Raw genomic sequence first — 20,041 nt, 5'->3', positions numbered from 1 at the left:
TGGGCATCTTTCATACGTTCAAACCTCGTTCACAATACATACCTGTTTGATAAGTTAAACTATCAAGTCCAATCACATGTTTATTTCGCAATAGAATAGCCCGTTGTAATCATATTCATGTTCATGTTTTCAATTACGACTAGTAAAACAAGAAAATACCGATACTAAATTATCCCATCGCTAATTTGATTCAAAATTTTATTAGTCACTCGTTTATTTCATTTTTTACAATGATGATATGAATATATCCACACTATTATAAGAAAAAAGAGGTGTTACAGACGCAACATGGCGGTTTTGCGTCGTTGCACCAAGTTTATGTGATTCAAAAAATGCACTTCAACTAATATGATAATTAACTTATTCAACTTACCAATTTAAATATTAATTGATAAGTTCTTTTTATTTTTAAAAAAATATACTGTTGGTTTATATATTTTATTATTATTTATAATATATTTTAAAATATAAAATATTATTTATTTTATATAAAAAAGAACAATGTGCCACTACCACATGTATATATATATAAATTTCAAAATTTTCAATTAACGGTTAGAAACTCATTTTACAATTTAGATATTTTAGATGGCAGGGGGCCCAAGATTTTATTCAATCATTTATTCTTTTCCACTCATTTCCTCTGAAAACTGAAAGTTCAAATAAAGAAGAAGGACGTAAATACAATTTGAAAAAAGTTTTGGGTATGCAAAATAAATAGTATAAATTCATAATTACTCCAACGGCTATATGGGTGGACAGAAAGCCATAAAGCTCCTTCTCGCATTCTCTTATTTCTTCCCCGACAAAGATCAAGAAAATGCTTCTCACCAGCCCTTCAATGTCCAGTACTCAAATTCCGGCCCATCAACGCAAGAAGTCACTATCACACTCGCCAATCATCTTCCCTGTAAAATCCATGGCAACAACTGATAACATGAGAAGAAGTGGAAGAAGAACGGCGCCCATGTCAGCTGTTGAATCTCGGGTCTCTCTCGTTCTCGCTCTCGCTGCTCAAGCGTCATCTCTATCTCAGCGCTGTAAGGAATGATTACCTATTGCTTGCTTTCCGTTTGTTACTCTGTATTTCAAGGGCCCTTTTGAAGTTTCTTGATTTTCGGTTTGTTTTTCTTGGTTTCTTGACTTTTGTAGTTTTGATGGAACTGGCGAATGAGACCGCAAAATACGTGTTCCCGAGTAGGAGGTTCGAGAGCCGGAGTTTGGAGGAAGCGTTGATGTCGGGTAGTGTTGAATTACGTTTGGGCTTTTTGTTGGATTTATTTCTTATGGAGAGATTTATTGGTTATTTATGTATCTTGGTTTTGGTTTTCATTGTCAACTGAAGTTCCGGATCTTGAGACGGTGGAATTCAAGGTTCTAAGTCGGTATGACCAGTACGAGATAAGAGAAGTCGAGGTATTCTTTCCTCTGTAATTTAATGCATTAGAATTCATCAGTTAATGGCTTGTTTGCTACATCTTGTGTTTGGATATTGAGTTTTTGGGTCAAGCATATATAGATTCTTGAAAGTGAAGAAGATAAAAAGACCTAAATAGGATATTTAATATATTGTACACATGGTTTTGTTCTAATGAGTCCTTATCTAAGTGTTTGCATTTTGTTTCACATGGACAAAACCAGTCTTACTTTATTGCCGAGACAACGATGCCTGGGAAGTATGGATTTGATTTTGCTGGTGCATCTCAATCTTTCAATGTGTTGGCTGAGTACTTGTTCGGTAAGGTAGTTGGAAAAATTTAGAGATTAAAGAGAAAGTTTCACGTCAAAAGCTTTTTAGTAGCTTAATACTAATTGCATATTGTTGTAATTTTGTGCTCTGTTCTTCGTCTTATTGGATTCAGAATACAAGAGAGAAGCAAATGGAGATGACTACACCAGTTTTTACTCGTAGAATAAAGTCTGATGGGGAGAAAATGGATATGACAACCCCAGTGATCACTAGAAGGGTAACTTTTCATCGTCTTATTTTCGTTCACCTGTGGACGGTTTATCTGTTTACAAAATAGCTTTATAAGGTTTAAGGTATCACATAAAACAATTAATTGGATTTACAAAATAGCTTTATAAGGTTTAAGGTTTAAGGTTCCAAATAATTACTATAAGGTGATAGTCAGTTAGAAACCCAACTTCTTGAGATACCCATTTCAATTTGCTCGGTCTTTGTTCTTAAATTGACATTTCATTGGCGCTTGTTTAATTTGTTCCTGTTAGATTCCCATTGCCATCCTTCCAATGTGTTACCCTCTTCGAGATCCTTTTTAGCTTTAAACTTAAGGTGGACATGACTATTGCTTGAAAAGTGTATACTGCAAACTGGGGTAAAATTTATTTTAGCACCTAATATTTAATTTTAATTTCAAAATAGTCCCTATCTTTTCAACTCATTTCAAATTAATATCTTCAGTAGGTGATTTTTCATATAACCCTTATAAAATATTTTCTTTTTTACAAAGAAAATTTTAGTCCCCAATTTTCATTTTCAATTTGCAATTTGGTCCCTTGCACATAAGTTGATCAATAACATATCAATATAATTATTGTGATTTAATGAACTTGCTGGCACTTCTACTCCAAATCCTGCAAGTTAGGACTCCAAACATCATAACAACCTCTGCTCATTAGCTTGTTTATCTAAAAGGTACAATTGATGGATTGGGACATATCTGCTTATTAACCTATTTCACATCATAACCAAATCAAAAACTTATACTTTGTGGTGTTTTCAAGACATAGGCAAATGAATCCGGGAAGTCATTGAACATCTTAATGATTGAAGCCAACAGACATGAATAAGTTAAAGTGCACCCTTGGCGAAGTCATTTACCACAGTTCGAGGGGTAAAATTTATTTTGGTCCCCAACATTTGAGTTCAATTTCAAAATAGTCCTTGTCTTTCAGTTTATTTCAAATTAGTCCTTTTGATAGGTGATTATAAAACTTTTATTTTTACAAAAGAACAATATTTTCCCTCCACTTTTATTTTCAATTGCAATTTGGTTCCTTGCATATAAAATTTAAAAAATATAACCGTTTTTAATTGGAAAAATATACAATTTGGACGATTATTTAAATAATTGTATATTTTTCCAATTAAAAACGGTTATATTTTTTAAATTTTATATGCAAGGAACCAAATTGCAATTGAAAATAAAAGTGGAGGGAAAATATTGTGTTTTTGTGAAAATAAAAGTTTTATAATCACCTATCAAAAGGACTAATTTGAAATAAACTGAAAGACAAGGACTATTTTGAAATTGAACTTAAATGTTGGGGACCAAAATAAATTTTACCCCTCGAACTGTGGTAAATGACTTCGCCAAGGGTGCACTTTAACTTATTCATGTCTGTTGGCTTCAATCATTAAGATGTTCAATGACTTCCCGGATTCATTTGCCTATGTCTTGAAAACACCACAAAGTATAAGTTTTTGATTTGGTTATGATGTGAAATAGGTTAATAAGCACAGATATGTCCTAATCCATCAATTGCACCTTTTAGATAAACAAGCTAATGAGCAGAGGTTGTTATGATGTTTGGAGTCCTAAACTTGCAGGATTTGGAGTAGAAGTGCCAGCAATTTATAGGTGCCTATGTATTCCTAAAGTCATTACTGCTCAGAAATACAGGCTGGTTTGCGATTGTTTTCTATCAAACCCTAACCTGCCCCTCAAAGAGAGAGATGGGGCATATTTTTTTTCTTTTGAATTGCTCTCTGGAAGAAATTTAATGCTGACTGATTACTTGAGAAGCTGGAGGAAGGATGTCTGTAAACTTATGACCATACACAGTAAAGATTAAATTACTTGTTCTTAAAGTGGAAATCTGATACGAGTTATAGTTTTTGTTTCTTAATCTCATAAGGTTTTCTTTTGTGATGCCAAGAGGAGTTAGGAGAGTCTATGAACTTTTAGGCCCGGCTGGAGTATCACTTCTTGCTGCCTGTGTGAACTTTTTATGGGAGAGGGACGTAATAGCCGTTGAGGGGACTGGGTAATCAATTATGTTTCTCAAGATAAGATTTGAAACTTACATCTTTTTCAGAGTTTGTTAGAACTCCATTTTCTTTAGATCGTGATTTGTTAATTTTGGAGGTTTACACTAGATATTTATATTGCAAGAATGAACCGACTTTTCTCGAAATGGCAATTAGACATTTTACACAGAGTATCACCCTCAGGTAATTTGGAGAATCACTTAGTGAAGCTGGAGAAGTGTGGTGAGTATTGGAGACTTGAGGTGAAAGAAGTTGATTCAAGTTATCAATATCAAGTTAATGGTTCTTTTACCTTGTTTTCAATTACACCACGTTATTCTTATGAAATGAAAATTCCAATTGCATTAATTTGTTTAATAACGTCATGCTCCTGCATAAAGGCAAGTATGCCAATTTTTTGTGACTAGAACAAAAGTTCATTTAGGTGGAAGATCAAGATAAGTGGAAGATGTCCTTTGTCATGCCCTCGAAGTATGGTGCCAACTTGCCATTGCCAAAGGATTCATCTATAACTATCAAAGAGGTGCCAAAAAGGATCATTGCTGTAATTGCATTTTCAGGTTTGTCTAAACTTTATTCTCTCAGTTCCACACACAATGGAAGTATGGAAGACTTGTAATTGAGCATGTTGGGTATGATTGATCTCTCTTTCGAAAATATCAATTATGCACAAATCCTCCTAATCAATCTTCTAACACTCCCCTCGAGGTGGAGGATATATATCAACTATGCTCACCTTGCTACATAAAAACTGAAACTGCTTCACCCCCCCCCCCCCAAAGCTTTGGTGAACACATCTACTATTGGAAAGTAGTCAGGAATATAATGAGATATCCTGTATAAAGACTAGGGAGAGGTATGGAGGAGAGAGGACTGGGATATTTGTTCTGATGGAGTAAATGGAGTACAACCATAATAGTGTAATCAACTTTTGCACTAGACCGAGCAACAATGACTTCCTTTTTGCTTCGCCAAGTAACTAAATTTCCCCCCAACATCGGTGCAATATCCAAATGTAGATGTTTTATTATTTCTAGATCCAGCATAATCAGCATATGAGCAAGCTTTTATCTTTAGATGACCATGTTTCTTGAACATATGTGAGTATCGTGAGTGCATGATAGTTTATGGTCTATCCATAAATTGACTTACTTGGCCAACGAAAAATGAGATGTCATGTCTTATAACAACCCAACCAATCATCTGTATTTTGCCTTGTCTCTTAAATACATACCATTATCGTCCCAAAGTTCAGAGTTGAACTTCATAGGAGTATCAACAGGTTTGGTGCCAAGTAAGTTGGTTCTTGGAGTAAGTCAAGGGCATATTTTCTTTGGGATAGAGAGATATCATTTTTTATATGAGCGATCTCAATCTCGAACAAATATTTAGAGGACGTCCCATGTAGTTAGTAACAAAGTGTTGTTGCAGATATGCCTTCTTCTTCTCTATTCCCTCAATATCACTTCTAGAAGTCAGAAGCTCATCAACATAGACAACAACAACAACCATACTGGATGGACCCCATTTCACAACTACAGAGTGGTCTGCCTGAAATATGTGAAATCAAAATTCATTATATCACCTTACTGAACTTTTCAGACCAAGTTCGATGACTCTACTTGAGGCTATAAATTGCATTTTCAGTTTACACCACCATATGCTAACTCACTCCAAAGCAACGTAACTAGGAGGTTGCTTTGGTCTCACTTAAATCACCATAAAGGAAAGCGTTCTTGACATCCATACGATGCATAGGCCATCTTGATTGATGCCAAGGAGAATAGGAGTCAAATGGAATTGAGACGAGCAACACGAGAAAATGTCTCAAAATAGTCAACGTCGTAGGTCTGAGTCAAACCCTTGGTAAACAAACAGGTCTTTATATCAATAGCATTAGCATGATACTTAAGAGTGAATACTAATTGGCAAGACACTGCATCTGCTTCAGCAGGAGCAGACACAAGTTTCCAAATGTCGCTAGAAATAAGAGCAGAAATAAATGCAGACATTTCCTCATCCATTATGGAAAGGTATAGAATAAGTGCAGACATTTCCTCGTCTATTGCTGACTTCCACTCAAGGTATAGCACCGTTTCATTGTAAGACCTGGGGACAAAAGTATTGGATAGCGAAACTGCAAATGTACGAAAGGACTCAGATGTTCATAAGAGGTGGAGTTAGCCAAAGGAATTGCAGTACATGATCATATACTTTGCTAAGAGCAATGGAAAAGTCATTATCGGACTCTGTAGGCAAAGGTAAAGGACGAGTTGCATGAAGAAATGTTGGATGAACAGAATTATCAAGTGTGATGGATAATACTTGGTGATGACGATATATACTTGAGGAGGGCGGCATGAATGTTTGGAAGTAGGACCCAGATGAGTCACAGAGTCATATGGAGTAGAAACGAAAAAGTTAACATCAGCTGAAGTGATATGGAGTAGAATAAATAAAGGTAAAATCAGCACAAGTAAGCGACAGGAGTGCAATAACGATGCCCTTTGTACGTACACTTGAAGAGGCTGAGAGGAATGTTTGGAAACAGGGTCCAAATGAGACACATTGGACACAAGAGGCACGTGGAGGAGAAAAAAACTTAAAAAAGTTTGTCCTTGGAGTAATATGGAGTAGAATAGATAAAGGAAACATCAGTTGAACTGAACGACATGATTGCAACAATGATACGCATTCTACATACATGCATAACCTAGAATGATACACTTGACATACCTTGGGGATAATTTACCTATACTAGGAGTGACATCATGTGCAAAACACACATCCCAAAACCCAGGGAGCAGCATGAAAAAGAGGTAGACTAGAGTATAGACAAGAGTAATGGATATCTCCATGTGGAAAACTAGATGTGATATGATTTATTAGAAAACATGTAGTAAATGAGACACATTGGACACAAGAGGCACGTGGAGGAGAAAAAAACTTAAAAAAGTTTGTCCTTGGAGTAATATGGAGTAGAATAGATAAAGGAAACATCAGTTGAACTGAACGACATGATCGCAACAATGATACGCATTCTACATACATGCATAACCTAGAATGATACACTTGACATACCTCGGGGATAATTTACCTATACCAGGAGTGACATCATGTGCAAAACACACATCCCAAAACCCAGGGAGCAGCATGAAAAAGAGGTAGACTAGAGTATAGACAAGAGTAATGGATATCTCCATGTGGAAAACTAGATGTGATATGATTTATTAGAAAACATGTGGTAAAGGGCAACAACCCCCAGAAAACCCTAGAGACACTCATGTGAGACATGAGTGTGCGCATTCTACCGCACCACTATTAGTATGAAGAACACGAATATTGGAGGAAAGTTGAGTTTTTATTTCATTATAGAAAGAGGTGATTACATTAGGAACCTATTTGTAAATAAAGCCAAGTCATCCTAGAGTAATCATCAATAAGTAACATATCTAAATAAAACCACTAACATACTTGATGCGACTAGGACCTTAGAGTATGGACAAGGATCAAAAGGAGAAGAACTACGACTATCGACTCGACTCTAGACGGGTGTGAAATATGATGATGTTTTCCTAACGCGCAAGACTCACATTCTAACTCAAGACTCAAATGGTAAAATTTTCTTTAACTTAGCTAAGGAAGGGTCTCCAAGTGGGGATATAGACGCGGAGAGAACATGAGCACTGGTAGGTGTATTCGTAGCATCCAGAGACCACTCAGCTCATGTCAGCCACCAATCGTCATCTAAGGAAATAAAGTTATCAAACAATTACGAGACTTGGTAAGTTGACGATCGACATTAGACTGAAGGGAACGAGGATCAAAGAGAACATTAATTTTCTAGAACGGACACTTAATTTTCACTAGAAAGGGCATTCGACCACTTAGAAACATGGTTAGTTTTACTGTACTGTTAACAATAGCGAGAACCACAGGAGTTATCCAAAGCACGACCTCGTCCTCCCTTAGATGGGTGACCACGTGACGAACCATGACCTCGAATAAGCTAAAGCCGAGATCTCGGATGTAGGCGGGGATTTTGTGTAACCAATGGCAACATGAAGAACAAGAGATAAGGCATTAGATAAAGTAGGAACCGTATCACTTGCCAACAAAGAGTCTCTAGTGGAATGGAGAGAGATATCAAGGTTAGATAGAAATTTGGGCACCAGAAAATTCTTCACATTGAGAATGCCTAGTCTTAGCATCACAGCTTAGAAATAATAGTATCTCATGAGCTGCTTCTTTCACTGAAGCAAAATAATAGTGATAGTGCGTCCCTTCTGTTTCAAAGAAACAAGTTTCTCGTTTAACTCGAACATGCGAGAAACGTTTTTCCTCACGGGAGTACATATCACGTAGAGCATCCCAAATTTCCTTTGCAGAACTAAAAAACATTACATTAACACTAACAGTAATCATACTGTTACCTCATGATACAATTTCATCTAAAGTTGCCGGAGGGGATGGGAGGATATGTGTTAATTTATTATGAGATGCCAGGAAAAGTTTAAATGCTTGGAACCACGTATTACGACCATTTAATTTCTCAGTTGTACCAAGAGATCCAATTTTATTAGAGGACGCCATAGATAGACAATATAAGACAAAAGTAGCAGGATTGTGAGGGTTGGGCGCGGTAGTGGTGTAGCGGAGAGATGAAGAGGTCTGGACATGCGTAATCGGGCAACGGCGTGAAGGGGCAGAAGTTGGTGGACAGAGATGGGGATGGTGACGCGAGTTGGGGCTGCGTGGGTAAGGCATCGAGTTTGAGTTAGGGTTTCTCAGGCTCTTTGCTCTTTTTAGTAAATAAATAAATATGTGGTACATATTTATATTTTGTAAACCTGCTTGATACCCTGTTGAATAGGACGAAAAGAAAGGCTTGATTATCATTGAAGAAATAGTCCCGAATATAATGTTAGGACAAGAGTAGAATTACAAACATGGTATGGAAATATTGATCTATATACCAAAGTTATCAACTACAAATAAGCAAATATATATAATCTCCTACTCTATCTTCTGACAAAGCATTCTTTTACTTTGCAAGAATGATACCCAAACTTGCATTTATAGCAAATTTGTGTGAAGAATAAGAAATACGTGGTACATTTTCCACTCCTCGTGCCCCTTTCTTGTAAAACTCACAGCTTACTGAATCAAATGATAATACAATTTCAGGATAATGCCCAACACACCGATTAATTAGGTCGTTTTAATATGTTTTTTGGTAAACATTCTTATTCAATTTACATCAATAAAAGACAATTGTCCATAACATCCTTACATACGATGATGCATGGTCACGCATATGTGGTGATCATGAATTATGTGTCTATGGTTTTTTACTTTAAATATTTAAATTCAAGGACATTGAGATATGACATCAATGATACTGTAGAAACTTGTCCTTACGATGCATCCTCCTAGGGAGAATCCCTTGTTTATAGACAATGGTGTTGTGTCACTAATGTATGTACGGAGTGCTTGTTAAGAACAAGTACACCGAACAAATTCATAAGAATTCTCTATTGGAGTAACAATGTTGAATTGATAACGTTTGTTACCATAGTGCAAGACTAATCATTTTACCGCACTACTACTTGAGTTAGCCCCGTATTGACCTTACTAACTTAAGCATTCAGGGTTGCAACCGGGACTTTCCCGGTGTTCTTAGGTATTCAAGGACTATCTTGACGATTTGAGACAAAATTCGGGGGCATAATAAATGTGAAGTTTTTGGACATAACGTTGACATCAAATCATTATGAATGAGTGTTTCGATTAAAATATTTTGATATTTTGCTTCATTACCAAGCCCTATATGAGCCCAACAACAAGCCATCTAAAGGCATGATTTGCCTAATGAAATCTTCTTACTTTAGTGGCAAAAATAAGGATGGATCAGTATTCTAGGTCGTCTTGATTTAGAAAAAAATGGTACATACACGTTTTCTTTGACGATGTACTTTCCAATTTGAGCCAGGATTTGTGACTGATGAAGACGTTGAACGCCGTGAATCATCACTCATGGACTTGCTGAAGAACAACCCAGAGTTTCGCGTAAAAGAGGGTGCCTCTGTGGAAGTTGCACAGGTATATACATCTCTGAGTTACAAAGGATATTTGTGGTAAATCGTCCTTTATGATCTTCTAATTGTCTTTTACTTTTTATGGTGCAGTACAACCCACCCTTTGCACTTCCGTTTAATCGTCGTAACGAAATTGCTCTAGAAGTTGAAAGGAAGCAAACATAGCTTTTGGCCAAGGCTCGAATACACACACACACACACAACATATATATAATCCTATGCTCATTCTTGAGTAAATGCAAAGCTACAAAAACACTGTTGATAGGTTTCTTCTCTACTATATAAAGTGAGTTTCCCTTGTAAAACTATCATACAGTGTCAAGGAGTAAACAAATACTATATTCATATGGGAAATTGCTGCTCTTGTTCAATTTTGTTTTATGCTTCCAAGAAAAAGGAAAAACAATATGTTCTCTACATGACTAATACACTGAAGACTTGCCAAGTTATCAGGTATGATCTCTGCTCACACAATTACATATCTTTTCTTTCCTGTTCTTTTTGCATGAATCATCTCCAGTTTCTGTACCTACAGAAACAGATGAAGTTTAACCAGTGATTCATGTGCTTCTATTTATTGTATCTCAATGGCTTCCTGAATTTTTCTGTCCAAGTGCCAGCAGCCGTCGTGAGATGTAAACCATTAGATCAGATTATTATAAAGTGAAACGTTGATATTATCATGTACGATCTAATAGTTTACACCTAAATTGGATTGCTGGCAGCTAGTTTCCTGCAAGCTAGATATGTTGTATATAAAGATCGTCGTCTCCTTTGCTCTTTGTTTTTGCCGATAGCAAGCTGAAAACTAAGCTGCTTCAGGGATACTTTCCAGGACAGGTGACCATCCTTTTGAAATCATTACAGCATCTCTATCATAACTTTTGATGATTTCTTCTTTCTGCACCTTAGAGATCATATCATCAACTGAAACTCCTCCTATCCTCAGCATTTCTTGCAGCTCTTGCTTGCTGATCACGAGCTTAATCCTCACAACTCCAGCCAGTCGATGATGTTCATCTTCAGATACTTCATGGTGAGAGAATTTTGACAACACTTGATCAACTTCGATTGGGGATTTCTTGTATTGTATGATTTTCCCATCTGCTTTCATCACCCTAACAACATTTTCTTGAAGAACTAGACAGTTCCCCATGAGGAATGATAGTGAAAAAAATTTGGCAACTAACTTTAATGTGCTTTTTGTTGAGGTTGTTGGGAGTGCATTTGTGTCTAGTATTTATATGGGCAGAGGCATGAGGATGCCCTCATTCTTTGTGAATATTACAACTTAACCTTACTGCACTTTTGGGGTCAACTTATCTAATTTTGGTCAAATCTCTTCTAATTTTGGTCAAATGCACCGTAACATACTTTCACAATTATATCTCCTCTGGTCCCTAATCTAATTGTTTGGGACCATAACAAGACGTGTCACTTCGATTATAGAATTGTAGACTTAGAAACGTGATTCTTACTTGCAAATAATAGAGTATGTATGGAGCTCCTATTTATTTACTATTAGTGGTTGTCACATACTGTCTCTGCGTGCATATAATAAATAATATTTTATATTTTAAATTATATTACGAATGAGAATAAATATAAACCAGTACACTATATTTTTAAAAAGAAAAAAGAAAGAAAAAAAGAAAATCAATTTAGGGGTATAATTGATATAATAATAAAATTGATACTGCAGTGTCATAACCGTCATTCGTGAGAGAAAAAAATCTTTTTCTTTTTAATATAGTATAGATAAATGGTAGGTGTAGGTGGAACAAACGCCAACGTAATTTCTTACTGGGGGAATAAGAATAGGTTATGAGTTAATATGGAGTAGGACCACTTAAATCGCTACTTAGTGGTTGACGACTGTGCACCGTATTCTATTCTTGGAAAATGGCTTATTGACTTATTAACATACATAACAAGCTGGGTGGATCATGAATGGAAGGAAATTCACATAATAATGGGTTGATGGCAAATGAAAATGGTAGCTACGAGAAAACACGAGCTTAGCTTTTTGACCAAAAGCGTCAATAGGAGGAGGAAATAAGTGCATGAATGGTGCAGATGAAGTTGGAGATGGAGGAACGTTGGTGGACAAAATTATCATCTTGTGAAAGTCGCTACACAAAATGGCGCACTTATGCAAATGGAGGCTCATGTTATAGCATCACCACCAATTTTTACCACCTACTTCAATCTATACACATTTATTGAGATCAGAATTAAATGTAACACACGTTTTTAGAGATAATAATACGCAAAATGACTCTTTCAAGGAGGGACGGAATGGTTTGAAAAATTATATTTGAGTCGCATCCCATGAGGTTTACTTTTGTTTAAGAGATAAAGTCTCTCCACTAATCAAAATTCATTAAATTTATTGCTTTTAGCAAAAAAATAAAAAAAATTATGTTTATCCTTGGTTGACTTATTACTGACTTATTGCAGGTCAAATAAATCTTTTTATAATCAAATCACCCTCATACGTTTTCATAATGCATGTGAGGATGTATATCTTCACCATTATAAGGGTAGTTTAGTTCGAAAAAAATTGTTTGACCTGCAATAAGTCAATCAAGGGTAAATATAAATTTTTATTTAATATTTTTTTATTAACATCAGCATATTCAGTAAATTTTGATCAATTAGATATTTATTTATTAAACGAAAATAAAAATCAAATGTGTTAGATATAGTTTCTCAAATCATAGAGAATTTATGTGTAATTACACCAGGTTTAAGGAGAAGGGAGTGCAATTATCCCAAGTTATTAATATTTTAATGAATTTTAAGATTGTTTGAGTTGGATCTTATAATATTTGAGGGAAATGCATGTGGGCCCATATAAGGAAAATGAGTAAATCAAAACGGGCCTATCTCTTGGGCTTCCTTTTGTCCTTGTTAGTGATTTGGGTCATTCTATGGCAAGTTAGGCCAGATCCACTAAGAAAAAAATTAAATGACAAAATTAATGTACGCTTGTGATTCCAATACACCATATATAGTGATTTGTTTAATTTATAATTAATAGAATATGATTTTTTGAATTTGAATTGCATGCTGGTCCATCAGCTTGATCGATTGTGTGTTTAGAATTTCTACATGGTTCCTTACTCTTCGTTTCCCGTGATTGTACGTTTTCAAGTTTAAGCGAGGAATCAAATTTAATGAATCATCGGTCATTTATCCACATACCGTTGTTGCTCTGATGGATTTGGGAATCAAGACTGTCGGTTTGTTTGTCCAGCTGAGAGTGTTTTTCGTTTACAGTTTGAATTATGAAGATGCAAAAGACCTTCTGATGGATTCGAGTAGTTATTTGGATGCATTTAAACAAAATCATGATGCAGAGCCGTCGAAAAGATGTGTAATTAATTATGCGTGGTTTGATCTTGTGTATGTATACAGTGACAATTTTTTGTATAAGTTCGTGTTTATTAAAGAAATGGTCTTATGGAAGAAGGATTTCTCCCTACACTCCCATACTCAGTTATAGTAAATGATCATGTTCTACTGATTACATTGTGCGTGTTCTTTAGTTTTCATCGACAAGTTTGTAGACTGTCAAGAAACATGACATGCTTGTCTCTGGGGTCATTAGTTAAATGCTAGGTTGAAAAATTGTGTATGTATAAATGTCATAATGTTACAGTGCTCCAGAAGATATGGAGGTTGTGTTATTTGAATGATTATCCCCCAATTTACAAAATCGAGGCACCAGGTTTTTATGACAAAATCCAAACCTCTTCTTGATTTTTTTTTTTGGGTTTCATTAAAATCTGGAGCAGTAGCTCATACAGAACTTGGCTGACTCTCAGCTCCAGCAAAATCCATTTAAATCTAGTTGCTTGCAATGTGAAGCAACATTGTTCTGATCATCTGTGTTGAGGTCCAGTTTTGTTGATAGTAGAGGCAGTTTCAACTCTGGTGGTATCTTCTGCTTCTCTGGGTTGCTAATATTATTGCTGTCGGTGCTCTGGTTAAAAAAATTGACTGCTGCTTCTGCTCCTTTAAATCCTTTCTCTGGATAGTTGCGATTACCATTCCATTCACTGCTCTGAAGTCCAATGCTCATTGATAAGCTGTTGAAGTTGGATTCTGTCAAAAATGCATTTTCCACACTGTCATTTGCCGTTGAAAGAAAATTTTCCCCCTCTTTCAGGTCATCAGGCCATCTGAGTTCTGATTTCCCTAGACTGGTCTCATTATAGTTAACCCTTGGCTCTGTAGGTGCTTTAAAATTTATAGGTTTTACACCGATTGGATTATACTGATCTTGGTCCCTCATTGAACCATCACATGAGGTTAAGCAGCTGTCCGTCGATAAATCTGTTGGCTGAGATGTTTGTGTTTTCTGCAGGCACAAATCTGACAGTTCTTTGATTCCTGAAAATGCAGAATTCAGGCATTGGGTCGATACTTTGGAAACCAAATCTGATAACTGAACCTTGGCAGCCTCCAGACCCATTGTTCCCAAGTTCTGTCTTCCAAGGGTTTCCTGTGCCTTCTCTAGTACAGCTTGCAAATATTTACCTTGGGCCTCTATCTGCAACTGCAAATGACGCTGTACCTATGAAAATAGAGTAGTCCGTTATTGGAATAGCATCAGCATAAAACTCCAGGAGTATTTTGAGTGCTTTGTGACCATTTGCTTATACAAATTTTTATATCTTTGGAAACATGAAGATAAACTTATCATCATAAAATTAATAGAGAAGACATTTGACTCCAGAATTGGATGCGGTTTTGATGCATCTCTTATAAAATATGAGATTGTTGTGATAATTGTGGTATTACAAGTTCTAATAATGTTCAATGACTTTTTTTTTCCTTTTTCTTTTTTCTATTAACACATATTTTGTTCAGTGGGTGCCGAGTTAGGCTAGAAGTCATACTTGATTTTGTTTGATAAAGTAATAATGTAAATCCGCATGTATTGGAAATAGGAGCAGAATTTACTATGCACAAGGAAATTTTCTTTGTTGTTTACCTCCAGTTGTTCGTGTAATCTTCGTTGCACTTCAATTTGCATTTGTATTGCTTCGCCTAAATGCATATTTCTGATATAAGATACCACAATTAAAACAACATCAGCTGAAGAGACATAAGAAATAACAAATATATTTAAGCTAAGGTTCTGCAGTTCTTACTTTGTTTGGGATGCAATAGTTGGGTTGCTCATGTGAGTTCCATTCATCTCAGGTACTCTATCTGCTGTGGCTGCAAATTAATTCTCTAACCCGGTGAGCAAAATATATAATCCTACATCTAAGATATAATATGTAAAACTAGGCACCTGGATATCATACTTACATAGTTTATTGCTCCCACTATTAGCTTGTCCATGGAGGTTTTTACTGAGTCTATATTTCTGCAAGCAAAATCAAGAAAATCTGAGGCCACCGTTTTACATGTATGTTTACATACAAAACACATATTTAAATAAAATGAAGAATGTTAATATACATAAACACAAATTCGGGCATGCTGCGAGCAAAAAGAGGCCACCGTTTTTACTTCTATGTTTATGCACAAGGCACACATGTAACCAAGTGATGTATGTGAATATACATATACACAAATACATGCATGTGTTGAGGAAATGTAGGATTTTTCTAGTCCATTAGGACTACTATGTTCCTTTGATGATTATCCTACATATTTTCTGGGATTTGAAGCAGCAAAAAGGCATGCCATCGTTAAATAATATTAAGTTTTTAGTGGTGGTAGAAAAATATATGACCAAATTGATAGGCCTATTCATTCAGTAGAACTCTAAGATCACATTTTTGTAAATTAGATTTACCTGAAGGTGGCTCTTTAAGTGGTATAAGGTTAATCCTTGAATTCCCATAAGTTTCAAGACTGATTTCGGAGTAGCTTCTGAAACACAAGGAATAGATATTGTTAGTCGAGTGCTGCAATTTGGTATTTATGATTTCAAAAATATTATATATGCTTACTTTCTGCTCCACCCAATTGGTTTACTGCTTCGACAAACCGTTCATGTAGGTCCGGAGTCCATTTCAGTCTTGGCTTAGCATCAGTGGAGAGCACGAGTCCTGAATCTCCAGTGCCGTTTGCACCTTGAAGGAACAAGTGCCTTTCGGATGGAATGGACATCCTTGCGGAACTGTGAATGTTCTTTCCTTGGTGGCTTTGGTGATGATACATTTTGCTGTTTTCATTATAATAATTTGCAACTATTAGCTCTGTGTTAAGAGTAAAAGAAAGATCAGTAACCGAAAAATAATTATACCTGAAACGGATCTAATTTGCCTCTTCAAATCTGCTTCCTCCTTCAATGCAAGTTATGATTCTGTTATATTCTGTATAGTATAATTTTGCAATCTGGTAGAAGACAGCTACCGACTACTTCTCTTCTGTGTTGCTTCTTGTTTTCACCAGTTTCACATGCTAGAGTTTTGTTTGATGATGCCTTATAAGCATATGAGGGGTAAAAGAGAGAGAGAGAGAGAAACACAGGTGAGAGTAGGATACAAGTGAGGCATAGAATCTTGAACAGGGCCAAAAGAATATCAGATCCAATTCAATCTTCATAGTGACTTGAAAAGATATCATGTCCTTCCATTTTCATGCATCTGTGGGTCCTCTCTTGCAGCTTCACTTTTCACTCCCCAGCAGCAGCACTACCATTTTAAATTCCTCATTATGAATTATTATAAAACCTAATACCTTACGATGGATACAAGAATAGTTCCACCTCAGTCTTTATTTTCACTGCACTCATATTTGTAATCTGCAAAGTTTAGGAACCTTATTCCCAGAATGAATGGTGGATTTTTTCCCCTTCTTAAGTGAATTGGAGGAATCCACTATGTATGATGTCTTGAACATTTAAAGCCAATTTTTTCACAAGGAAGATTCTGTTGACTGAAGCATCTAGTTAGAATTGGATACATGAAAATGAAAAAATAAAAAGAAAGAAAAAAGCAAACTGGCAACTTGATGCTTCCTTTGATATTCTCTCAATGCCAGGCTTGGATAACATATGCAACTTTTCTCTTTTTTCCCTGTTTCTCTGATGGGTGTAATGATTAGGCAAAGCTTCGGATGTTGTTTAGACCGTGTTTCATGGTTTACTTGATATGAGAATGATTTTTAGCAACCTGGGATACATAGATTTCAAATTTTCAACACATTATTCTGTTTTTCCTAAGTTTGCCCCAAACAATGTTAATTCTGTGAACTGCTTCCTTTGTCTTTTTATCTTTAATCTCTCTCTCGCTCTCTGTGCAATTTGATCCTTTTCGGTACAGGTTGGAGATTCTTTCTGGTAATGATGGAATTTATTCATGAAATGAAGACACCTGCTATGGGACTGCTTGTTTCAAAGCATCGCACATTACTTGTAGTACGTGACGACACGCTCCTGTTTCCTTTTCTTGTGTACAGTCAATGCATGTAAGCATCTTTCTTGCTAAATGTCGTTAACTTTTATAAATGTCTTAATAAAATATGTGGCTTATTCTCATATCCAATCTCATACATGGAGTCATTGAGGGAAATGCTTCTCATTGGCATAGTTTGAAGGCCAGGAATGGTATAACGAATACATTCCTTTTTGTCTCCTTCGGTAAGTTTGGTACTTATTCAGCCCAGACAGAATTAATAAAGAGAGATGTGAGGTCCCAATTAGATCTTTTAAATTCTTGAAATGGCATAAAGAAGAATGGTCCCAATTTAATGGGACCCTTCAAAAAGAAAATAAAGGCATTGTACTTACTTCCATACTTGCACTGGACGGAAACCTGACAAGTCATATCCAGAAGATGATCACTTGCTTTGCCCTTGACCTGAGACTTAACTGCATTAACAGATACTTGGACATGAATCATCAAATGGCTATTGTTGTATGATTGTCATTATGATCATTTTGGCTTTAGTGTATTTCCTTTAAAATGGCTATAAGTTAGATATGTTAAAATAGGGAGGATTCGCATTCAAATCACATATGAATTATAGTGACATTCAAGACTAGCAATCACTAATCTTGATAAATTTAGAAAGAAATGATCAGATCTCCATGCAACTGATGATTGGATTCTGATATGGAGGAATTATTCTTTAGGAGTGAAAGAGGGGATTACCAACCGGTAAACTCAGCCTTTGTGGTACTGTGTTTATGACATAGAGCTGTAAACTCAGCCTTTGTGGTACTGTGTTTATGTCTTATAACATAGAGCTGTAAAATGTAGTTAGAAATTCTCAGACATACCAAGGTTGATTATCAATCGAATAATATGGTGCGAAGTAAGTGATATTCTTCTCCCTTGAACATTGTCTGTGCATCAGTTCCAATCAAGCTTTCCAGGAAAGGTCCTTAGATTCTCATATGTTAGGATATTTTATGAAGTTTGGAGGAATCTTGGAAACCTTTATGCAAAGTGGTAAAGCAGAATTCCTCAACAGTTTTCTGGCAGGTGGGTAGGAGTGAATTGAAGATGGGGAATTATCTGGTGCTCTTCAAGCTTCATGGCCCCAGATAAAACTCTCTAGGACTTAAATTACATTATCTACAAGTATAGCATCCAATACAAGTTTTTTATGTTAACTTTGGTGCAATATGATATTATAGTCTTATACATTAACTGTGTGGTGGGGAGTAGACAAAGATAGCGAAACTAAGCAAAGTGATGATATCAAAGTTCTGGGACAAAATTATTTTAAGTGAAGGTAGAAATAGTAGATGTTTTACGTGTTATTGGACAACCTTATATAGAAAGATTGGTTTCATTTCTTGCAGGACCACAAATTATCTTCCCAGTAATGGTACGTTTAAAAGTACTTAGTGTTGCCTTTCTTTGATGTTGCCATAAAGCCATTACTTCTATTCTCTGTTCAATTGTACGGTATGCGAGCCACTCCACTTTAACCATTGCATTCAAATGTATCATGCATGTATAATATTCCCCACTTGAGATTGTGCTGTTATTCTTTCCTGTACTTCAACTTTTCTTCTTTTGGACCCTTGTGCTTGATTGCGTAATTTCACTTAATCAGAACCTTACGACATTTTAATCATTAGCAGAAACTGATGTAGAGCTCTGATTGGCTGCTACCTGTTGACTATACGTGATTCCATTGGCTGAAGAAACGATAAAAATGACCACGGAATGCTATTCTATTCGATTGCAGGAAAAGAGTGAGATTCTGAGGAATGGAATTTGGGAATCTTAACTCAAGCTAAAGGCGATGGGCCGGATTCTCAAGTCAAGAACATTGCTGATTCTTTCCTACTCAACGCCACGAAAAATGGGTTCCCTCTTTGCCCTTCCATTCTTCATTTATCCTCTTGCTTAACAAAGTATTAAGATGCCTCTCACTTATGAGCATTTATCCTTCATTAGTACTGTCCTTTTTGCCAAAACATCTGTTATTCCTTGCTTATCTTCTTTTCTTTTTATTTATTTATATTATTTTTGTGCTAACATCCAGTTAGCTAGCCTAGTCAAATGCCAAGCTACTGTCCCAACAGTTTGAGTACGTAGGCGCAGGTGCAATGAATTCTAAAAGAGAGAATATGTTATTACAATCATTCATATAGGTGAATCCTTATCATGTTGTGCCTTGTTGTTCTCAGTTTCCTCCTATCCGTTGATGATATCAGTGGGATATTAGCACATAGACCATCAACTCTTGCATTGCATGCCTACATGCACGTCGATATTACCTGTAGATGATACAAGGATACTAGGTTACTAGGTCAGCAATGAATACCCACTATTCTGAGCACTTGATAGATTTCACAGAAAATTCTTGGTCCTTCTAGAATTCCCAAGACTGATTGGTTGTGGGTTATTTCTCACTATACATTATAATATTAATTTAACACAAAAATGTATATATTTCAATTTTCGACACTCCTGATCTGTTTACACATATCATACATCTA

The 20,041-nt window shown here is 35.9% G+C and overlaps 3 protein-coding genes and 1 long non-coding RNA gene across 4 annotated transcripts; 2 read left to right on the top strand and 2 right to left on the bottom strand.

Moving 5' to 3' along the window:
- The first annotated feature begins 766 nt into the window (after positions 1-766).
- LOC105161759 (SOUL heme-binding family protein) lies at positions 767-10,484 on the top strand. The gene is made up of 8 exons (XM_011079561.3): positions 767-1,040; positions 1,153-1,242; positions 1,346-1,416; positions 1,642-1,743; positions 1,863-1,967; positions 4,440-4,575; positions 10,008-10,117; positions 10,204-10,484. The coding sequence occupies exons 1-8, from the start codon at positions 821-823 to the stop codon at positions 10,276-10,278; spliced, it is 909 nt and encodes a 302-aa protein (XP_011077863.1). The 5' UTR covers positions 767-820; the 3' UTR covers positions 10,279-10,484.
- LOC105161812 (uncharacterized) lies at positions 10,477-11,312 on the bottom strand. The gene has a single exon (XM_011079626.2). The coding sequence runs from the start codon at positions 11,267-11,269 to the stop codon at positions 10,922-10,924; it is 348 nt and encodes a 115-aa protein (XP_011077928.1). The 5' UTR covers positions 11,270-11,312; the 3' UTR covers positions 10,477-10,921.
- A 2,426-nt stretch (positions 11,313-13,738) lies between these two features.
- On the bottom strand, positions 13,739-16,785 carry LOC105161758 (myb-related protein 2). Its single transcript, XM_011079560.3, has 7 exons — positions 16,385-16,785; positions 16,089-16,303; positions 15,932-16,008; positions 15,439-15,496; positions 15,276-15,345; positions 15,116-15,185; positions 13,739-14,695 (listed from the first exon to the last, which is right to left on the bottom strand). Exons 2-7 carry the CDS (start codon positions 16,297-16,299, stop codon positions 13,940-13,942), a joined length of 1,242 nt encoding a protein of 413 aa, XP_011077862.1. The 5' UTR covers positions 16,300-16,303; positions 16,385-16,785; the 3' UTR covers positions 13,739-13,939.
- LOC148788208 (uncharacterized) lies at positions 16,758-19,710 on the top strand. Its single transcript, XR_016065419.1, has 2 exons — positions 16,758-17,550; positions 19,285-19,710. It is a non-coding gene; the product is annotated as an uncharacterized LOC148788208 (long non-coding RNA).
- Positions 19,711-20,041: the final 331 nt, after the last annotated feature.

This window comes from Sesamum indicum, linkage group LG5, assembly GCF_026168435.1.
Source record: "Sesamum indicum cultivar Baizhima isolate 11 linkage group LG5, ASM2616843v1, whole genome shotgun sequence".
Taxonomy (NCBI): domain Eukaryota; kingdom Viridiplantae; phylum Streptophyta; class Magnoliopsida; order Lamiales; family Pedaliaceae; genus Sesamum; species Sesamum indicum.
This window is presented reverse-complemented; position numbering and strand designations above follow the sequence as displayed.